The 21,080-nt window shown below is 50.8% G+C and overlaps 1 protein-coding gene across 1 annotated transcript in view; it reads right to left on the bottom strand.

Annotated features, from left to right (window-relative positions):
* SLC4A11 (solute carrier family 4 member 11) overlaps positions 1-21,080 on the bottom strand; it is a 166,319-nt gene that overhangs the window by 8,968 nt on the left and 136,271 nt on the right. Inside the window, exons 13-14 of the mRNA XM_081960283.1 lie at positions 19,309-19,477; positions 18,340-18,513 (exon numbers count right to left, since the gene is read on the bottom strand). Coding sequence (XP_081816409.1) covers positions 18,340-18,513; positions 19,309-19,477 — 343 coding nt within the window. The remainder of the gene's footprint in view (positions 1-18,339; positions 18,514-19,308; positions 19,478-21,080) is intronic.

Raw genomic sequence — 21,080 nt, 5'->3', positions numbered from 1 at the left:
AGCTTTCATGCCTAAGTGGGACTAGAACTCACCGTCTCCTGGTGATTGGCCCAAAGTCACTCAGCCAGCTTTCATGCCTAAGTGGGACTAGAACTCACTGTCTCCTGGTGATTGGCCCAAAGTCACCCAGCCGGCTTTCATGCCTAAGTGGGACTAGAACTCACTGTCTCCTGGTGATTGGCCCAAAGTCACCCAGCCGGCTTTCATGCCTAAGGCGGGACTAGAATTCACCGTCTCCTGGTGATTGGCCCAAAGTCACTCACCCAGCTTTCATGCCTAAGTGGGACTAGAACTCACTGTCTCCTGGTGATTGGCCCAAAGTCACTCAGCCAGCTTTCATGCCTAAGTGGGACTAGAACTCACTGTCTCCTGGTGATTGGCCCAAAGTCACTCAGCCAGCTTTCATGCCTAAGTGGGACTAGAACTCACTGTCTCCTGGTGATTGGCCCAAAGTCACTCAGCCAGCTTTCATGCCTAAGTGGGACTAGAACTCACCGTCTCCTGGTGATTGGCCCAAAGTCACCCAGCCGGCTTTCATGCCTAAGTGGGACTAGAACTCACCGTCTCCTGGTGATTGGCCCAAAGTCACTCAGCCAGCTTTCATGCCTAAGTGGGACTAGAACTCACCGTCTCCTGGTGATTGGCCCAAAGTCACTCAGCCAGCTTTCATGCCTAAGTGGGACTAGAACTCACCGTCTCCTGGTGATTGGCCCAAAGTCACCCAGCCGGCTTTCATGCCTAAGTGGGACTAGAACTCACCGTCTCCTGGTGATTGGCCCAAAGTCACTCAGCCAGCTTTCATGCCTAAGTGGGACTAGAACTCACTGTCTCCTGGTGATTGGCCCAAAGTCACCCAGCCAGCTTTCATGCCTAAGTGGGACTAGAACTCACCGTCTCCTGGTGATTGGCCCAAAGTCACTCAGCCAGCTTTCATGCCTAAGTGGGACTAGAACTCACCGTCTCCTGGTGATTGGCCCAAAGTCACTCAGCCAGCTTTCATGCCTAAGTGGGACTAGAACTCACTGTCTCCTGGTGATTGGCCCAAAGTCACCCAGCCAGCTTTCATGCCTAAGTGGGACTAGAACTCACTGTCTCCTGGTGATTGGCCCAAAGTCACCCAGCCAGCTTTCATGCCTAAGTGGGACTAGAACTCACTGTCTCCTGGTGATTGGCCCAAAGTCACCCAGCTGGATTTCATGCCTAAGTGGGTCTAGAACTCCCCGTCTCCTGGTGATTGGCCCAAAGTCACTCAGCCGGCTTTCATGCCTAAGTGGGACTAGAACTCCCCGTCTCCTGGTGATTGGCCCAAAGTCACTCAGCCGGCTTTCATGCCTAAGTGGGACTAGAACTCCCCGTCTCCTGGTGATTGGCCCAAAGTCACTCAGCCGGCTTTCATGCCTAAGTGGGACTAGAACTCACTGTCTCCTGGTGATTGGCCCAAAGTCACTCAGCCAGCTTTCATGCCTAAGTGGGACTAGAACTCACTGTCTCCTGGTGATTGGCCCAAAGTCACCCAGCCAGCTTTCATGCCTAAGTGGGACTAGAACTCACTGTCTCCTGGTGATTGGCCCAAAGTCACCCAGCCAGCTTTCATGCCTAAGTGGGACTAGAACTCACTGTCTCCTGTTGATTGGCCCAAAGTCACCCAGCTGGATTTCATGCCTAAGTGGGACTAGAACTCCCCGTCTCCTGGTGATTGGCCCAAAGTCACTCAGCCGGCTTTCATGCCTAAGTGGGACTAGAACTCCCCGTCTCCTGGTGATTGGCCCAAAGTCACCCAGCCAGCTTTCATGCCTAAGTGGGACTAGAACTCACTGTCTCCTGGTGATTGGCCCAAAGTCACTCAGCCAGCTTTCATGCCTAAGTGGGACTAGAACTCCCCGTCTCCTGGTGATTGGCCCAAAGTCACTCAGCCGGCTTTCATGCCTAAGTGGGACTAGAACTCACTGTCTCCTGGTGATTGGCCCAAAGTCACTCAGCCAGCTTTCATGCCTAAGTGGGACTAGAACTCACTGTCTCCTGGTGATTGGCCCAAAGTCACTCAGCCGGCTTTCATGCCTAAGTGGGACTAGAACTCACTGTCTCCTGGTGATTGGCCCAAAGTCACTCAGCCGGCTTTCATGCCTAAGTGGGACTAGAACTCACTGTCTCCTGGTGATTGGCCCAAAGTCACCCAGCCTGCTTTCATGCCTAAGTGGGACTAGAACTCACTGTCTCCTGGTGATTGGCCCAAAGTCACTCAGCCAGCTTTCATGCCTAAGTGGGACTAGAACTCACCGTCTCCTGGTGATTGGCCCAAAGTCACTCAGCCGGCTTTCATGCCTAAGTGGGACTAGAACTCACTGTCTCCTGGTGATTGGCCCAAAGTCACTCAGCCAGCTTTCATGCCTAAGTGGGACTAGAACTCACTGTCTCCTGGTGATTGGCCCAAAGTCACCCAGCCGGCTTTCATGCCTAAGTGGGACTAGAACTCACTGTCTCCTGGTGATTGGCCCAAAGTCACCCAGCCAGCTTTCATGCCTAAGTGGGACTAGAACTCACTGTCTCCTGGTGATTGGCCCAAAGTCACTCAGCCAGCTTTCATGCCTAAGTGGGACTAGAACTCCCCGTCTCCTGGTGATTGGCCCAAAGTCACCCAGCCAGCTTTCATGCCTAAGTGGGACTAGAACTCACTGTCTCCTGGTGATTGGCCCAAAGTCACCCAGCCAGCTTTCATGCCTAAGTGGGACTAGAACTCACTGTCTCCTGGTGATTGGCCCAAAGTCACTCAGCCAGCTTTCATGCCTAAGTGGGACTAGAACTCACTGTCTCCTGGTGATTGGCCCAAAGTCACCCAGCCAGCTTTCATGCCTAAGGCGGGACTAGAATTCACCGTCTCCTGGTGATTGGCCCAAAGTCACTCAGCCGGCTTTCATGCCTAAGTGGGACTAGAACTCACTGTCTCCTGGTGATTGGCCCAAAGTCACCCAGCCAGCTTTCATGCCTAAGTGGGACTAGAACTCACTGTCTCCTGGTGATTGGCCCAAAGTCACCCAGCCAGCTTTCATGCCTAAGTGGGACTAGTACTCACTGTCTCCTGGTGATTGGCCCAAAGTCACTCAGCCAGCTTTCATGCCTAAGTGGGACTAGAACTCACTGTCTCCTGGTGATTGGCCCAAAGTCACCCAGCTGGCTTTCATGCCTAAGTGGGACTAGAACTCACCGTCTCCTGGTGATTGGCCCAAAGTCACCCAGCCGGCTTTCATGCCTAAGTGGGACTAGAACTCACTGTCTCCTGGTGATTGGCCCAAAGTCACTCAGCCAGCTTTCATGCCTAAGTGGGACTAGAACTCACTGTCTCCTGGTGATTGGCCCAAAGTCACTCAGCCAGCTTTCATGCCTAAGTGGGACTAGAACTCACTGTCTCCTGGTGATTGGCCCAAAGTCACTCAGCCAGCTTTCATGCCTAAGTGGGACTAGAACTCACCGTCTCCTGGTGATTGGCCCAAAGTCACCCAGCCGGCTTTCATGCCTAAGTGGGACTAGAACTCACCGTCTCCTGGTGATTGGCCCAAAGTCACTCAGCCAGCTTTCATGCCTAAGTGGGACTAGAACTCACCGTCTCCTGGTGATTGGCCCAAAGTCACTCAGCCAGCTTTCATGCCTAAGTGGGACTAGAACTCACCGTCTCCTGGTGATTGGCCCAAAGTCACCCAGCCGGCTTTCATGCCTAAGTGGGACTAGAACTCACCGTCTCCTGGTGATTGGCCCAAAGTCACTCAGCCAGCTTTCATGCCTAAGTGGGACTAGAACTCACTGTCTCCTGGTGATTGGCCCAAAGTCACCCAGCTGGATTTCATGCCTAAGTGGGACTAGAACTCACTGTCTCCTGGTGATTGGCCCAAAGTCACTCAGCCAGCTTTCATGCCTAAGTGGGACTAGAACTCACTGTCTCCTGGTGATTGGCCCAAAGTCACCCAGCCAGCTTTCATGCCTAAGTGGGACTAGAACTCACCGTCTCCTGGTGATTGGCCCAAAGTCACTCAGCCAGCTTTCATGCCTAAGTGGGACTAGAACTCACTGTCTCCTGGTGATTGGCCCAAAGTCACCCAGCCGGCTTTCATGCCTAAGTGGGACTAGAACTCACTGTCTCCTGGTGATTGGCCCAAAGTCACCCAGCCGGCTTTCATGCCTAAGGCGGGACTAGAATTCACCGTCTCCTGGTGATTGGCCCAAAGTCACTCAGCCAGCTTTCATGCCTAAGTGGGACTAGAACTCACTGTCTCCTGGTGATTGGCCCAAAGTCACTCAGCCAGCTTTCATGCCTAAGTGGGACTAGAACTCACTGTCTCCTGGTGATTGGCCCAAAGTCACTCAGCCAGCTTTCATGCCTAAGTGGGACTAGAACTCACTGTCTCCTGGTGATTGGCCCAAAGTCACTCAGCCAGCTTTCATGCCTAAGTGGGACTAGAACTCACCGTCTCCTGGTGATTGGCCCAAAGTCACCCAGCCGGCTTTCATGCCTAAGTGGGACTAGAACTCACCGTCTCCTGGTGATTGGCCCAAAGTCACTCAGCCAGCTTTCATGCCTAAGTGGGACTAGAACTCACCGTCTCCTGGTGATTGGCCCAAAGTCACTCAGCCAGCTTTCATGCCTAAGTGGGACTAGAACTCACCGTCTCCTGGTGATTGGCCCAAAGTCACCCAGCCGGCTTTCATGCCTAAGTGGGACTAGAACTCACCGTCTCCTGGTGATTGGCCCAAAGTCACTCAGCCAGCTTTCATGCCTAAGTGGGACTAGAACTCACTGTCTCCTGGTGATTGGCCCAAAGTCACCCAGCTGGATTTCATGCCTAAGTGGGACTAGAACTCACTGTCTCCTGGTGATTGGCCCAAAGTCACTCAGCCAGCTTTCATGCCTAAGTGGGACTAGAACTCACTGTCTCCTGGTGATTGGCCCAAAGTCACCCAGCCAGCTTTCATGCCTAAGTGGGACTAGAACTCACCGTCTCCTGGTGATTGGCCCAAAGTCACTCAGCCAGCTTTCATGCCTAAGTGGGACTAGAACTCACTGTCTCCTGGTGATTGGCCCAAAGTCACCCAGCCGGCTTTCATGCCTAAGTGGGACTAGAACTCACTGTCTCCTGGCGATTGGCCCAAAGTCACCCAGCCGGCTTTCATGCCTAAGGCGGGACTAGAATTCACCGTCTCCTGGTGATTGGCCCAAAGTCACTCAGCCAGCTTTCATGCCTAAGTGGGACTAGAACTCACTGTCTCCTGGTGATTGGCCCAAAGTCACTCAGCCAGCTTTCATGCCTAAGTGGGACTAGAACTCCCCGTCTCCTGGTGATTGGCCCAAAGTCACTCAGCCGGCTTTCATGCCTAAGTGGGACTAGAACTCACTGTCTCCTGGTGATTGGCCCAAAGTCACCCAGCCGGCTTTCATGCCTAAGTGGGACTAGAACTCACTGTCTCCTGGTGATTGGCCCAAAGTCACCCAGCCGGCTTTCATGCCTAAGGCGGGACTAGAATTCACCGTCTCCTGGTGATTGGCCCAAAGTCACTCAGCCGGCTTTCATGCCTAAGTGGGACTAGAACTCACTGTCTCCTGGTGATTGGCCCAAAGTCACCCAGCCGGCTTTCATGCCTAAGTGGGACTAGAACTCACTGTCTCCTGGTGATTGGCCCAAAGTCACCCAGCCAGCTTTCATGCCTAAGTGGGACTAGAACTCACTGTCTCCTGGTGATTGGCCCAAAGTCACCCAGCCAGCTTTCATGCCTAAGTGGGACTAGAACTCACTGTCTCCTGGTGATTGGCCCAAAGTCACCCAGCCAGCTTTCATGCCTAAGTGGGACTAGAACTCACTGTCTCCTGGTGATTGGCCCAAAGTCACCCAGCCGGCTTTCATGCCTAAGTGGGACTAGAACTCACTGTCTCCTGGTGATTGGCCCAAAGTCACCCAGCCGGCTTTCATGCCTAAGTGGGACTAGAACTCACTGTCTCCTGGTGATTGGCCCAAAGTCACCCAGCCGGCTTTCATGCCTAAGTGGGACTAGAACTCACTGTCTCCTGGTGATTGGCCCAAAGTCACCCAGCCGGCTTTCATGCCTAAGTGGGACTAGAACTCACTGTCTCCTGGTGATTGGCCCAAAGTCACCCAGCCGGCTTTCATGCCTAAGTGGGACTAGAACTCACTGTCTCCTGGTGATTGGCCCAAAGTCACCCAGCCAGCTTTCATGCCTAAGTGGGACTAGAACTCCCCGTCTCCTGGTGATTGGCCCAAAGTCACTCAGCCGGCTTTCATGCCTAAGTGGGACTAGAACTCACTGTCTCCTGGTGATTGGCCCAAAGTCACCCAGCCGGCTTTCATGCCTAAGTGGGACTAGAACTCACAGTCTCCTGGTGATTGGCCCAAAGTCACTCAGCCGGCTTTCATGCCTAAGTGGGACTAGAACTCCCCGTCTCCTGGTGATTGGCCCAAAGTCACCCAGCCGGCTTTCATGCCTAAGTGGGACTAGAACTCACTGTCTCCTGGTGATTGGCCCAAAGTCACTCAGCCGGCTTTCATGCCTAAGTGGGACTAGAACTCACCGTCTCCTGGTGATTGGCCCAAAGTCACCCAGCCGGCTTTCATGCCTAAGTGGGACTAGAACTCACTGTCTCCTGGTGATTGGCCCAAAGTCATCCAGTTGGCTTTCATGCCTAAGTGGGACTAGAACTCACTGTCTCCTGGTGATTGGCCCAAAGTCACTCAGCCGGCTTTCATGCCTAAGTGGGACTAGAACTCACCGTCTCCTGGTGATTGGCCCAAAGTCACTCAGCCGGCTTTCATGCCTAAGTGGGACTAGAACTCCCCGTCTCCTGGTGATTGGCCCAAAGTCACCCAGCCGGCTTTCATGCCTAAGTGGGACTAGAACTCACTGTCTCCTGGTGATTGGCCCAAAGTCACCCAGCCGGCTTTCATGCCTAAGTGGGACTAGAACTCCCCGTCTCCTGGTGATTGGCCCAAAGTCACTCAGCCAGCTTTCATGCCTAAGTGGGACTAGAACTCCCCGTCTCCTGGTGATTGGCCCAAAGTCACCCAGCCGGCTTTCATGCCTAAGTGGGACTAGAACTCCCCGTCTCCTGGTGATTGGCCCAAAGTCACTCAGCCAGCTTTCATGCCTAAGTGGGACTAGAACTCCCCGTCTCCTGGTGATTGGCCCAAAGTCACTCAGCCAGCTTTCATGCCTAAGTGGGACTAGAACTCCCCGTCTCCTGGTGATTGGCCCAAAGTCACCCAGCCGGCTTTCATGCCTAAGTGGGACTAGAACTCACTGTCTCCTGGTGATTGGCCCAAAGTCACCCAGCCGGCTTTCATGCCTAAGTGGGACTAGAACTCCCCGTCTCCTGGTGATTGGCCCAAAGTCACTCAGCCGGCTTTCATGCCTAAGTGGGACTAGAACTCCCCGTCTCCTGGTGATTGGCCCAAAGTCACTCAGCCGGCTTTCATGCCTAAGTGGGACTAGAACTCCCCGTCTCCTGGTGATTGGCCCAAAGTCACCCAGCCGGCTTTCATGCCTAAGTGGGACTAGAACTCCCCGTCTCCTGGTGATTGGCCCAAAGTCACTCAGCCGGCTTTCATGCCTAAGTGGGACTAGAACTCCCCGTCTCCTGGTGATTGGCCCAAAGTCACCCAGCCGGCTTTCATGCCTAAGTAGGACTAGAACTCCCCGTCTCCTGGTGATTGGCCCAAAGTCACTCAGCCGGCTTTCATGCCTAAGTGGGACTAGAACTCCCCGTCTCCTGGTGATTGGCCCAAAGTCACTCAGCCAGCTTTCATGCCTAAGTGGGACTAGAACTCCCCGTCTCCTGGTGATTGGCCCAAAGTCACTCAGCCAGCTTTCATGCCTAAGTGGGACTAGAACTCCCCGTCTCCTGGTGATTGGCCCAAAGTCACCCAGCCGGCTTTCATGCCTAAGTGGGACTAGAACTCACTGTCTCCTGGTGATTGGCCCAAAGTCACCCAGCCAGCTTTCATGCCTAAGTGGGACTAGAACTCCCCGTCTCCTGGTGATTGGCCCAAAGTCACTCAGCCAGCTTTCATGCCTAAGTGGGACTAGAACTCCCCGTCTCCTGGTGATTGGCCCAAAGTCACCCAGCCGGCTTTCATGCCTAAGTGGGACTAGAACTCACTGTCTCCTGGTGATTGGCCCAAAGTCACCCAGCCGGCTTTCATGCCTAAGTGGGACTAGAACTCACTGTCTCCTGGTGATTGGCCCAAAGTCACTCAGCCAGCTTTCATGCCTAAGTGGGACTAGAACTCACCGTCTCCTGGTGATTGGCCCAAAGTCACCCAGTCGGCTTTCATGCCTAAGGCAGAACTAGAACTCACCGTCTCCTGGTGATTGGCCCAAAGTCACCCAGCCTGCTTTCCTTCCTAAGGCAGAACTAGAACTCACCGTCTCCTGGTGATTGGCCCAAAGTCACCCAGTCGGCTTTCATGCCTAAGTGGGACCAGAACTCACCGTCTCCTGGTGATTGGCCCAAAGTCACTCAGCCAGCTTTCATGCCTAAGTGGGACTAGAACTCACCGTCTCCTGGTGATTGGCCCAAAGTCACTCAGCCAGCTTTCATGCCTAAGTGGGACTAGAACTCACCGTCTCCTGGTGATTGGCCCAAAGTCACTCAGTGGGACTAGAACTCACCGTCTCCTGGTGATTGGCCCAAAGTCACTCAGCCAGCTTTCATGCCTAAGTGGGACTAGAACTCACCGTCTCCTGGTGATTGGCCCAAAGTCACCCAGCTGGCTTTCATGCCTAAACGGGACTAGAACTCACTGTCTCCTGGTGATTGGCCCAAAGTCACCCAGCTGGCTTTCATGCCTAAACGGGACTAGAACTCACTGTCTCCTGGTGATTGGCCCAAAGTCACCCAGCTGGCTTTCATGCCTAAACGGGACTAGAACTCACTGTCTCCTGGTGATTGGCCCAAAGTCACCCAGCTGGCTTTCATGCCTAAACGGGACTAGAACTCACTGTCTCCTGGTGATTGGCCCAAAGTCACCCAGCTGGCTTTCATGCCTAAACGGGACTAGAACTCACTGTCTCCTAGTGATTGGCCCAAAGTCACCCAGCCAGCTTTCCTTCCTAAGGCAGAACTAGAACTCACCGTCTCCTGGTGATTGGCCCAAAGTCACCCAGCTGGCTTTCATGCCTAAATGGGACTAGAACTCACTGTCTCCTGGTGATTGGCCCAAAGTCACCCAGCTGGCTTTCATGCCTAAACGGGACTAGAACTCACTGTCTCCTAGTGATTGGCCCAAAGTCACTCAGCCAGCTTTCATGCCTAAGTGGGACTAGAACTCACTGTCTCCTGGTGATTGGCCCAAAGTCACCCAGCCAGCTTTCATGCCTAAGTGGGACTAGAACTCACTGTCTCCTGGTGATTGGCCCAAAGTCACCCAGCCGGCTTTCATGCCTAAGTGGGACTAGAACTCACTGTCTCCTGGTGATTGGCCCAAAGTCACCCAGCCAGCTTTCATGCCTAAGTGGGACTAGAACTCCCCGTCTCCTGGTGATTGGCCCAAAGTCACTCAGCCGGCTTTCATGCCTAAGTGGGACTAGAACTCACTGTCTCCTGGTGATTGGCCCAAAGTCACCCAGCCGGCTTTCATGCCTAAGTGGGACTAGAACTCACAGTCTCCTGGTGATTGGCCCAAAGTCACTCAGCCGGCTTTCATGCCTAAGTGGGACTAGAACTCCCCGTCTCCTGGTGATTGGCCCAAAGTCACCCAGCCGGCTTTCATGCCTAAGTGGGACTAGAACTCACTGTCTCCTGGTGATTGGCCCAAAGTCACTCAGCCGGCTTTCATGCCTAAGTGGGACTAGAACTCACCGTCTCCTGGTGATTGGCCCAAAGTCACCCAGCCGGCTTTCATGCCTAAGTGGGACTAGAACTCACTGTCTCCTGGTGATTGGCCCAAAGTCATCCAGTTGGCTTTCATGCCTAAGTGGGACTAGAACTCACTGTCTCCTGGTGATTGGCCCAAAGTCACTCAGCCGGCTTTCATGCCTAAGTGGGACTAGAACTCACCGTCTCCTGGTGATTGGCCCAAAGTCACTCAGCCGGCTTTCATGCCTAAGTGGGACTAGAACTCCCCGTCTCCTGGTGATTGGCCCAAAGTCACCCAGCCGGCTTTCATGCCTAAGTGGGACTAGAACTCACTGTCTCCTGGTGATTGGCCCAAAGTCACCCAGCCGGCTTTCATGCCTAAGTGGGACTAGAACTCCCCGTCTCCTGGTGATTGGCCCAAAGTCACTCAGCCAGCTTTCATGCCTAAGTGGGACTAGAACTCCCCGTCTCCTGGTGATTGGCCCAAAGTCACCCAGCCGGCTTTCATGCCTAAGTGGGACTAGAACTCCCCGTCTCCTGGTGATTGGCCCAAAGTCACTCAGCCAGCTTTCATGCCTAAGTGGGACTAGAACTCCCCGTCTCATGGTGATTGGCCCAAAGTCACTCAGCCAGCTTTCATGCCTAAGTGGGACTAGAACTCCCCGTCTCCTGGTGATTGGCCCAAAGTCACCCAGCCGGCTTTCATGCCTAAGTGGGACTAGAACTCACTGTCTCCTGGTGATTGGCCCAAAGTCACCCAGCCGGCTTTCATGCCTAAGTGGGACTAGAACTCCCCGTCTCCTGGTGATTGGCCCAAAGTCACTCAGCCGGCTTTCATGCCTAAGTGGGACTAGAACTCCCCGTCTCCTGGTGATTGGCCCAAAGTCACTCAGCCGGCTTTCATGCCTAAGTGGGACTAGAACTCCCCGTCTCCTGGTGATTGGCCCAAAGTCACCCAGCCGGCTTTCATGCCTAAGTGGGACTAGAACTCCCCGTCTCCTGGTGATTGGCCCAAAGTCACTCAGCCAGCTTTCATGCCTAAGTGGGACTAGAACTCCCCGTCTCCTGGTGATTGGCCCAAAGTCACCCAGCCGGCTTTCATGCCTAAGTGGGACTAGAACTCCCCGTCTCCTGGTGATTGGCCCAAAGTCACTCAGCCGGCTTTCATGCCTAAGTGGGACTAGAACTCCCCGTCTCCTGGTGATTGGCCCAAAGTCACTCAGCCAGCTTTCATGCCTAAGTGGGACTAGAACTCCCCGTCTCCTGGTGATTGGCCCAAAGTCACTCAGCCAGCTTTCATGCCTAAGTGGGACTAGAACTCCCCGTCTCCTGGTGATTGGCCCAAAGTCACCCAGCCGGCTTTCATGCCTAAGTGGGACTAGAACTCACTGTCTCCTGGTGATTGGCCCAAAGTCACCCAGCCAGCTTTCATGCCTAAGTGGGACTAGAACTCCCCGTCTCCTGGTGATTGGCCCAAAGTCACTCAGCCAGCTTTCATGCCTAAGTGGGACTAGAACTCCCCGTCTCCTGGTGATTGGCCCAAAGTCACCCAGCCGGCTTTCATGCCTAAGTGGGACTAGAACTCACTGTCTCCTGGTGATTGGCCCAAAGTCACCCAGCCGGCTTTCATGCCTAAGTGGGACTAGAACTCACTGTCTCCTGGTGATTGGCCCAAAGTCACTCAGCCAGCTTTCATGCCTAAGTGGGACTAGAACTCACCGTCTCCTGGTGATTGGCCCAAAGTCACCCAGTCGGCTTTCATGCCTAAGGCAGAACTAGAACTCACCGTCTCCTGGTGATTGGCCCAAAGTCACCCAGCCTGCTTTCCTTCCTAAGGCAGAACTAGAACTCACCGTCTCCTGGTGATTGGCCCAAAGTCACCCAGTCGGCTTTCATGCCTAAGTGGGACCAGAACTCACCGTCTCCTGGTGATTGGCCCAAAGTCACTCAGCCAGCTTTCATGCCTAAGTGGGACTAGAACTCACCGTCTCCTGGTGATTGGCCCAAAGTCACTCAGCCAGCTTTCATGCCTAAGTGGGACTAGAACTCACCGTCTCCTGGTGATTGGCCCAAAGTCACTCAGTGGGACTAGAACTCACCGTCTCCTGGTGATTGGCCCAAAGTCACTCAGCCAGCTTTCATGCCTAAGTGGGACTAGAACTCACCGTCTCCTGGTGATTGGCCCAAAGTCACCCAGCTGGCTTTCATGCCTAAACGGGACTAGAACTCACTGTCTCCTGGTGATTGGCCCAAAGTCACCCAGCTGGCTTTCATGCCTAAACGGGACTAGAACTCACTGTCTCCTGGTGATTGGCCCAAAGTCACCCAGCTGGCTTTCATGCCTAAACGGGACTAGAACTCACTGTCTCCTGGTGATTGGCCCAAAGTCACCCAGCTGGCTTTCATGCCTAAACGGGACTAGAACTCACTGTCTCCTGGTGATTGGCCCAAAGTCACCCAGCTGGCTTTCATGCCTAAACGGGACTAGAACTCACTGTCTCCTAGTGATTGGCCCAAAGTCACCCAGCCGGCTTTCCTTCCTAAGGCAGAACTAGAACTCACCGTCTCCTGGTGATTGGCCCAAAGTCACCCAGCTGGCTTTCATGCCTAAATGGGACTAGAACTCACTGTCTCCTGGTGATTGGCCCAAAGTCACCCAGCTGGCTTTCATGCCTAAACGGGACTAGAACTCACTGTCTCCTAGTGATTGGCCCAAAGTCACTCAGCCAGCTTTCATGCCTAAGTGGGACTAGAACTCACTGTCTCCTGGTGATTGGCCCAAAGTCACCCAGCCAGCTTTCATGCCTAAGTGGGACTAGAACTCACTGTCTCCTGGTGATTGGCCCAAAGTCACCCAGCCAGCTTTCATGCCTAAGTGGGACTAGAACTCACTGTCTCCTGGTGATTGGCCCAAAGTCACCCAGCCAGCTTTCATGCCTAAGTGGGACTAGAACTCACTGTCTCCTGGTGATTGGCCCAAAGTCACCCAGCCAGCTTTCATGCCTAAGTGGGACTAGAACTCACTGTCTCCTGGTGATTGGCCCAAAGTCACCCAGCTGGATTTCATGTCTAAACGGGACTAGAACTCACTGTCTCCTGGTGATTGGCCCAAAGTCACCCAGCCGGCTTTCATGCCTAAGTGGGACTAGAACTCACTGTCTCCTGGTGATTGGCCCAAAGTCACCCACCCAGCTTTCATGCCTAAGTGGGACTAGAACTCACTGTCTCCTGGTGATTGGCCCAAAGTCACCCAGCTGGATTTCATGCCTAAGTGGGACTAGAACTCACTGTCTCCTGGTGATTGGCCCAAAGTCACCCAGCCAGCTTTCATGCCTAAGTGGGACTAGAACTCACTGTCTCCTGGTGATTGGCCCAAAGTCACCCAGCTGGATTTCATGCCTAAGTGGGACTAGAACTCACCGTCTCCTGGTGATTGGCCCAAAGTCACCCAGCCAGCTTTCATGCCTAAGTGGGACTAGAACTCACTGTCTCCTGGTGATTGGCCCAAAGTCACCCAGCCAGCTTTCATGCCTAAGTGGGACTAGAACTCACTGTCTCCTGGTGATTGGCCCAAAGTCACCCAGCCAGCTTTCATGCCTAAGTGGGACTAGAACTCACTCTCTCCTGGTGATTGGCCCAAAGTCACCCAGCTGGATTTCATGCCTAAACGGGACTAGAACTCACTGTCTCCTGGTGATTGGCCCAAAGTCACCCAGCCGGCTTTCCTTCCTAAGGCAGAACTAGAACTCACCGTCTCCTGGTGATTGGCCCAAAGTCACCCAGCCGGCTTTCCTTCCTAAGGCAGAACTAGAACTCACCGTCTCCTGGTGATTGGCCCAAAGTCACCCAGCTGGCTTTCGTGACTAAGGCAGAACTAGAACTCCACATCTCCTCCTTTTTTGAGCTGCTGCCTTAACCACTAGGCTGCACTGCCTCTCAAAATAACAAAAGCGAAGGCTGGTAAAGACCTTATGCACCTATCTCTGGATGGGTGGGATTTCAAATGACGACCTGCCATTGAAGGAAGTCTAGGGATAGTCCTTGTCTTACAACGACTTGCTTAGTGACCGTTTGAACTTACAACATAACTGAAAAAACCTGTGACCATTTTTCACGCTTACAAGCAACCACTGCAGCATCCCCAGGGTCACGTGATCGAAATCTGGATGTTTGGCCACTGACTTGTATTTATGACGGCTGCGGTGTCCCGTGGCCCCTTTTTGCGACCTTCTGACCAGCAAAATCAACAGGGAAGCCAGATTCATTTAACAACCGGGTTCCTAACTGAACCACCGCGGTCGTCCGCTTAACAACGGTGGCAAGGAAGGTCGTACAGTGAGCCAAAACTCATTCCGCACTGCCTCTCTTAGCAACGGGAATTTTGGGCTCAATTGTGGCCGTAAGTCGACTACCTGTATCCTGGGGTTCTTTTTTCCTTTTCACTTTTCCTTTGATCTTATTGAAGCTGAAAAAGGCAAAACAGATTTTGGGAAATCCTCTTGAAATTTCCATCCCAGCTAATGAATTTTCTTTCAACCTTCTACGCTCCCCTTTCATTTCTCCCGGTTGTCAGAGCTTAAAAGAAAAATTGAGACCGTGCGGTCTGCTAAGCTTTTATCTCGCTCTGCCAGATCTTTTTAATCCTTCCTGGTCGCAGCTCCCCAATTTTGCAGTCCAATCTTTCAACTTTCTTTTTTTTCAGAGCATTAAAAGAAAAGGGGAAAAAAAAATCAAATAGGATACGTCAAAAAACAGGAGCTTAGCTGGGCAAATTTGTAAAAAACAACAACCCAAAAACTTCCCTCCTTGAGAGACCCAGCTGATTTGGATTCTCTAGGCCAGGGGTGTCCAAACTTGGGAACTTTAAGACTTGTGGACTTCAACTCCCAGAATTCCCCAGCCAGCTATGCTGGCTGGGGAATTCTGGGAGTTGAAGTCCACAAGTCTTAAAGTTCTCAAGTTTGGACACCCCTGCTCTAGGCTAATGGACAAAGTTAACCCATGCTTGGATTCTCCAAGCTGCCCACAGGAGAAGACCTTATTAGTTCAGAATTATCGATCACTAAGTTTCATCTCTTTAGCAAATTATGAAAAACGCGCTTAAGGACAGCTGGTCATTTGCATCCTTTTAGCGCCGTTGAGGCCTCTTGGAGATTTGTCTGCGTCCTCAATTGTCCCAACGGTGCTTTTTTCAGGAGGCAACTGGACTTTCTGGTATTTCTTTGAAGACATTTCACTTCTCACCCAAGAAGCTTCCTCAGTTCCGACTGGATGGTGGGGAATGGAAGGATTGATGCTCCTTGCAGACAGCTGGTCATTTGCATCCTTTTAGAGGGTCGTTGAGGCCACTTGGAGGTTTATCTGTGACCTCAGGGTCACCCGAGTGGTGCAAATGGGTGTGTAAATGAAGGGGTTACGACATAATCTATCTTGAAAAAGCACCTTTGGGACAACTCAGGGCACAGATAAACGTCCAAGTGGCCTCAACGACCTTTTAAAAGGATGCAAATGACCAGCTGTCTGCAAGGAATATAAAATCCTTCCATTCCCCACCATCTAGTCAGAGCTGAAGAAGCTTCTTGGATAAGAAGGGAAACATCTTCAAAGAAAACCCAGAAAGTCCAGTTGCCTCTTGAAAAAAGCACCTTTGGGAAGTTCTACTAAAGAAAGTTTACCTGTGGGATTTCTAAGAATCAGGTGCTTTATGGCACCTGTTTTTTAAAAAAATCAATTTGCATCAGCAAAATCCTATATCTGAAGCCACCTGAGATAATACGGATAACAACTGGTCCAAAAAGATCTATCAAACAAGCGCTGCCCTCTGGTGGCGGAGAGCAGCATTTTTTTCTCTTCCTGCTACCAAGAATAAACTTTCCAACTTACAACTTGCTTAGCGACCGTTCAAAGTTACAAAAAGTGTGATTTATGACCGTTTTTTAACACTTACGACCATTGCAGTGTTCCCCATGGGTCACAGGATCCAATTTCAGATGCTTGGCAAAGGACTCATATTTATGACCATTGCAGTGTCCTGGGGTCAAGTGTTCACCTTCTGACAAGCAAACTCGATGGGGAAGCCCGATTCACTTAACGACGGTGTTGTTAATTTCAACAACTGCAGTGATTCGCTTACCAACCGAGACAAGGAAGTTAGTAAAACGGGGCAAAATTCACTGAAGGAATGTCTCGCTTAGCAAACAAAAACGTAGGGTTCAGTTGTGGTCGTAAGCCAAGGACTTTCTGTATTGGGGCTGCAGTTCATTACATTTCCTTTGGTAACTGAGAAGCCCCCAATTGCAATGGGAACTCCAAAGGTTTCTATCAATTGCAATTAAAACAGGAGTTTCCAAACTTGGGAACTTTAAAGAGTTGTGGACTTCAACTCCCAGAATTCCTCACCCAGCCGGAATTCTGGGAGTTGAAGTCCACAACTCTTAAAGTTGCCAGGTTTAATGAAGAAAGACCCCCTGCATTAAAGGAACAAAAACTCTGTTCTCCCATGTTCCCATAATACCTGCACAGTATACAGATAGTCCTTGACTTAAGGTCACAATGGACCCCCAAATTTCTGTTAGGTGACAGAACATTTGTTAGGTGAGTTTTGGCCTGTTTTGCGAACTTTCTTGCCACAGGCGTTAAGTGAATCATGGCAGCTATCCCCCTTTTGTATTTGAGCATGCAAGAAGGGAAGGGACAGGAAAGAAGAAAGGGAAAGAGGAAAGACAAAGAAAAAAGAAGAAAAGGAGGGAAGAGAGCAAGGAAGGAAAAATAAGGAAAGAGGGGAAGGAAGAAGAAAGGAGAATGAAGAGGGAAGGCAAAAGACAAGGAAGGAAGATAAACTCAACATCGGGAAAGGAAAAGGCTAATTTCGTTGTATTTATTTTGTATAATGACAATAAAGACTATACTATACTATAATTAACCAATAAGAGAGAAAATGCCACGGAGCATCTATAAGCGATGTAACATTAATTGCATGATTCACCTTGGTATGAAATCTGGACCCTATAGAAACACGGTCTTTTGATTTTATTTTATTTTAGGGCTTTTGGAAAAAACAAATGACTCATATCCTGAATCCGTTCATTAAAATCAGGAGTTGTTCTCCACTTATATCAAATTAACGCCCTGCCCTGGGCTCAGCTGAGCCAACGCTTTTGACGAGATGACAAAATTCGACGTTTTGAGATTATAGTTCCAGATCCAAATTCAGTTCCAAATACGCTGGAGTATAATCTTCGTGTCTCAACTTGTGTTAACGTATGTGACAATCTGAAATCAAAATGAGGCTGTAGTAGCAGAACGAGACCAAATGATATGAGCTCAAATTTCTCATAAGGGCAGAACAAAATCTGTCCTCATCCTTTAACTTTAGGATATGTTTGACTTCAACTGGCATTTTTCCCCCAGTTTTTTTTTAATTAGGGAAAAGGTAAAGGTTCCCCTTGCACATCTGTGCTAGTCGTTCCCAACTCTAGGGGGCAGTGCACATCTCAGTTTCTAAGCCGAAGAGCCAGCGCTGTCCGAAGACGTCTCCGTGGTCATGTGGCCGGTATGACTCAACACCGAAGGCACACAGAACGCTGTTCCCTTCCCGCCAAAGGTGGTCCCTGTTTTTCTACTTGCATTTTTTAAGTGCTTTCGAACTGCTAGGTTGGCCGAAGCTGGGACAAGTCACAGGAGCTCACCCCGTTTCACAGCGCTGGGGATTCGAACTGCCAAACTGCCAACCTTTCTGATCAACAAGCTTGGATGCCAGTGTGCTCCCTGACCCCTTTCCTGGGGGCCTGAGAAAAAAGGCATTTCTTCTTTTTAAAAAAAATAACTAAATAATTTAAAAAAATATTTAGGGACAAAGCAATGTAAATCCCCAAACACGCTAATAGACTACACATCTAGACTCAGAATATTTACAACGTAAGTCATTTATATAATATGTAGCTTATTTATTTCAAATATTTTATAAACGCGGACAAGCGGTCCTCGACGTACGACCACAACTGAGCCCAAAATTTCTGTCGCTAAGCGAGGCAGTTGGGTTTTGCCCCGTTTTACCACCTTCCTTGACGCAGTGTTTAAGTGAAGCGTGGCCGTTGTTAACTTATTAAGACAGTAGTTCAGTAAATCTGGATTTCCCCATTGTCATTACTTGTCAGAAGGTCATAAAAGGGGATCACGTAACTCTTTGGAATATTACAATCGTCGTAAGTATGAGTCAGTTGCCAAGCGTCCGAATTTTGATCACGTGACATCCTTGGGGATGCCGCGATGGTTGTTAAAGGTGAATAGTATAGAGGCCATAAGTCACTTTTTTCAGTGCCATGGTCACTTTGAATGGTCACTAAACGAATTATTGTAAGTTGAAGACTATCAGTAGCGAAGGGTTCGCTTTGAGAAATTCTCCCCGTTCAAATTTTAGTGGATTTCGCAGCCATCAGAGGGCTTTGGACTCAACCCAAACAGAGCAAGTTTTCGACAGGACTTACGTCTCGTAGATGTGACCGTTCTCAACTCTTTCCTCCACATAGGCCAGGGCTCGGACATGCATCGGTGAGTGAGGAAAGGCAGCGTGGATCCAGGGTAACCCGAAGACGGACAGCCCAGTGTTGATCAGTGCCACCAGGAGGAGGTCCCAGTGATAAGCCGTCCCCTTCACCAACCTGGAGTAAAATCCTTGGTTAGAATCAAGGTTCGGTGTAGGAACACGGGTCCAAGCCAGAACCATTCTGAGCCTTGGCGGCGCAGTGGTTAGTGTGTGGTACTGCAGGCTACTTCTGCTGACTGCTGGCTGCCTGCAATTTGGCAGTTCAAATCTCACCAGGCTCAAGATTGACTCAGCCTTACATCCGACTCCAGGGGGCGGTGCTCATCTCCGTTTCAAAGCCGAAGAGCCAGCGCTATCCGAAGACGTCTCTGTGGTCATGTGGCCGGCATGACTCAACGCCGAAGGCGCACGGAACGCTGTTTCTTTCCCACCGAAGGTGGTTCCTATTTTCCTACTTGCATTTTTTTACATACTTTCGAACTGCTAGGTTGGCAGAAGCTGGGACAAGTCACGGGAGCTCACTCCGTTATGCGGCGCTAGGGATTCGAACCGCCGAACTGCCCACCTTTCTGATCGACAAGCTCAGCGTCTTAGCCTCTGAGCCACCGCCTCCCATTTAGGTTTAATACTTAAAAGTCAATTTCTGGTTGCATTTTTAAAGAGCAAATGAGGCAGAGAGCTTTATAATTCTATGGGCAAACTTGCAGACAGCTGTTGTAAGAGCCATCGTGGCAGAGTGGTTAGAATGCAGCATTGTAGGCTAATTCTGCCGACTGCCAGCAGTTCGATTCTGACCAGCTCAAGGTTGACTCAGAGGTGGCATTTGCTGGTTCTCCAAACTACGCTAAATTTCCACTACCGGTAAACCCAGAACCTGTCAGAACCTGCTGGATTTCACCCCCTGCCTTACCTGTTCTCTGGGGCGTTGGTGAGCGAGGCCACAATGTTTTGCTCTATGAAGAATAGCATAGACAGCAGAAATCCCAGACCCATGGCGCTCATCACCGATCCAAGGTAGAGGTCTTTCAGGGGCGCCAAGACGAACAAGCTCTCCGACTGATTGTAGTTAAATTTGGACACTGCAAAACACAAAGAAGTGTACAGACTCAACGATAAGGTGATGGGTGCTTCATCATTGGAAGTCTTCAAGAAGAGACTGGAAAGTCATTTGCCTGGAATGATAAGGGTGTCCAGCCTTGGCAACTTTAAGACTTGTGGACTTCAACTCCCAGAATTCCCCAGCCAGAGCTGTTTTTCCCTCCTTCCTTCCTTCCTGGCAGCGGAATTCTGGGAATTGAAGTCCACAAGTTTTAAAAGGACAAGGAGATGATGAGTTCTAGTCCGACCTTAAGTTAGGCACAAAAGCCAGCTTCGTGACTTTGGGCCAATCACCAGGTGATTGTGTATTCTAGTCCTACTTTAGGCAGGAAAGCCAGCTTGGTGAGTTGGGCCAAACGCCAGGTGGATAGTGAGTTTTAGTTCTACCTTAGGCATGAAAACCAGCTAGGTGACTTTCACTCAATCACCAGGTAATGGTGAGTTCTAGTCCTGCCTTTAGGAATGAAAGCCAGCTAGGTGACTTTCATTCAATCACCAGGTGATGGTGAGTTTTAGTCCTACTTTAGGCATGAAAGCCAGCTGGGTGACTTTGGGCCAATCACCAGGTTACGGTGAGTTCTAGTCCTATCTTAGGCATGAAAGCTGGCTAGGTGACTTTCACTCAATCACCATGTGATGGTGAGTTCTAGTCCTGCCTTAGGAATGAATGCTGGCTAGTGACTTTCACTCAATCACCAGGTGACGGTGAGTTCTAGTCCTACCTTAGGCATGAAATCCATCTAGGTGACTTTCAGTCAATCACCAGGTAACAGTGAGTTCTAGTCCTTAGGAATGAAAGCTGGCTAGGTGACTTTCACTCAATCACCAGGTGACGGTAAGTTCTAGTCCTACCTTAGGCATGAAAGCCGGCTAGGTGACTTTCACTCAATCACCAGGTGACAGTGAGTTCTAGTCCTCTCTTAGGCCTGAAACCCAGCTGGGGGATTTGGGGCCAGTGCTCCTCTCTCTCAACCCAACCCACCTCAGAAGGTTGTTGTGGGGAAAATCGGAAGGCGAAGACCTATTAGGTATAGTTCCCCACCTTGAGTGATTTAGAAGCAGGGATAAAGGCAGGATGCCAATAAATAGGTAAAAATAAATGAAACAAACAGATGTAAAGGCAAGCTTCCCCTCTTAGCATTCGAGGTGGATTTTGTGCATCCTTCCAGGGAAAAGCAAAAACAATGAAATTTAAATTTAAATTAAGGAGGTTGTGGCTTTCCAACAAGGCAGCACGGAAACTGCTGTGTGTCGGGTCAGCGCATCTGCAGAGGTTTTGCCCCTTTCTGGTTCCAAATGGGCGGAATGCGACCCAGGCAAAGGGGGCTCCTTAATTCCCTTTCATCCCTGTCCACCCGTCTCCAACCCACGTCATTCGGCGGACGGAGAATCCGTTTTCCCCCTTCCTACTGCGGAAAAGGTGATCCGTTCGGCTGATGCAACCGTGGATAATATTTTCGATTTCCTTCAACATCTGATGCTCCTAAGCAGATGTTCTGGGCTGTTTGCGCCATTGAATGAGGAAAATGCAAAATAACAGCATTTAAAAAAACACCTGTGAGTCAAACTCATCCCTTTTACATC

The sequence above is a fragment of the Natrix helvetica genome (assembly GCF_964273705.1).
Source record: "Natrix helvetica genome assembly, chromosome: 7".
Lineage (NCBI taxonomy): Eukaryota > Metazoa > Chordata > Lepidosauria > Squamata > Natricidae > Natrix > Natrix helvetica.
Note: the sequence above shows the minus strand (reverse complement) of the source record. Positions and strands in the feature narration are given on the sequence as shown.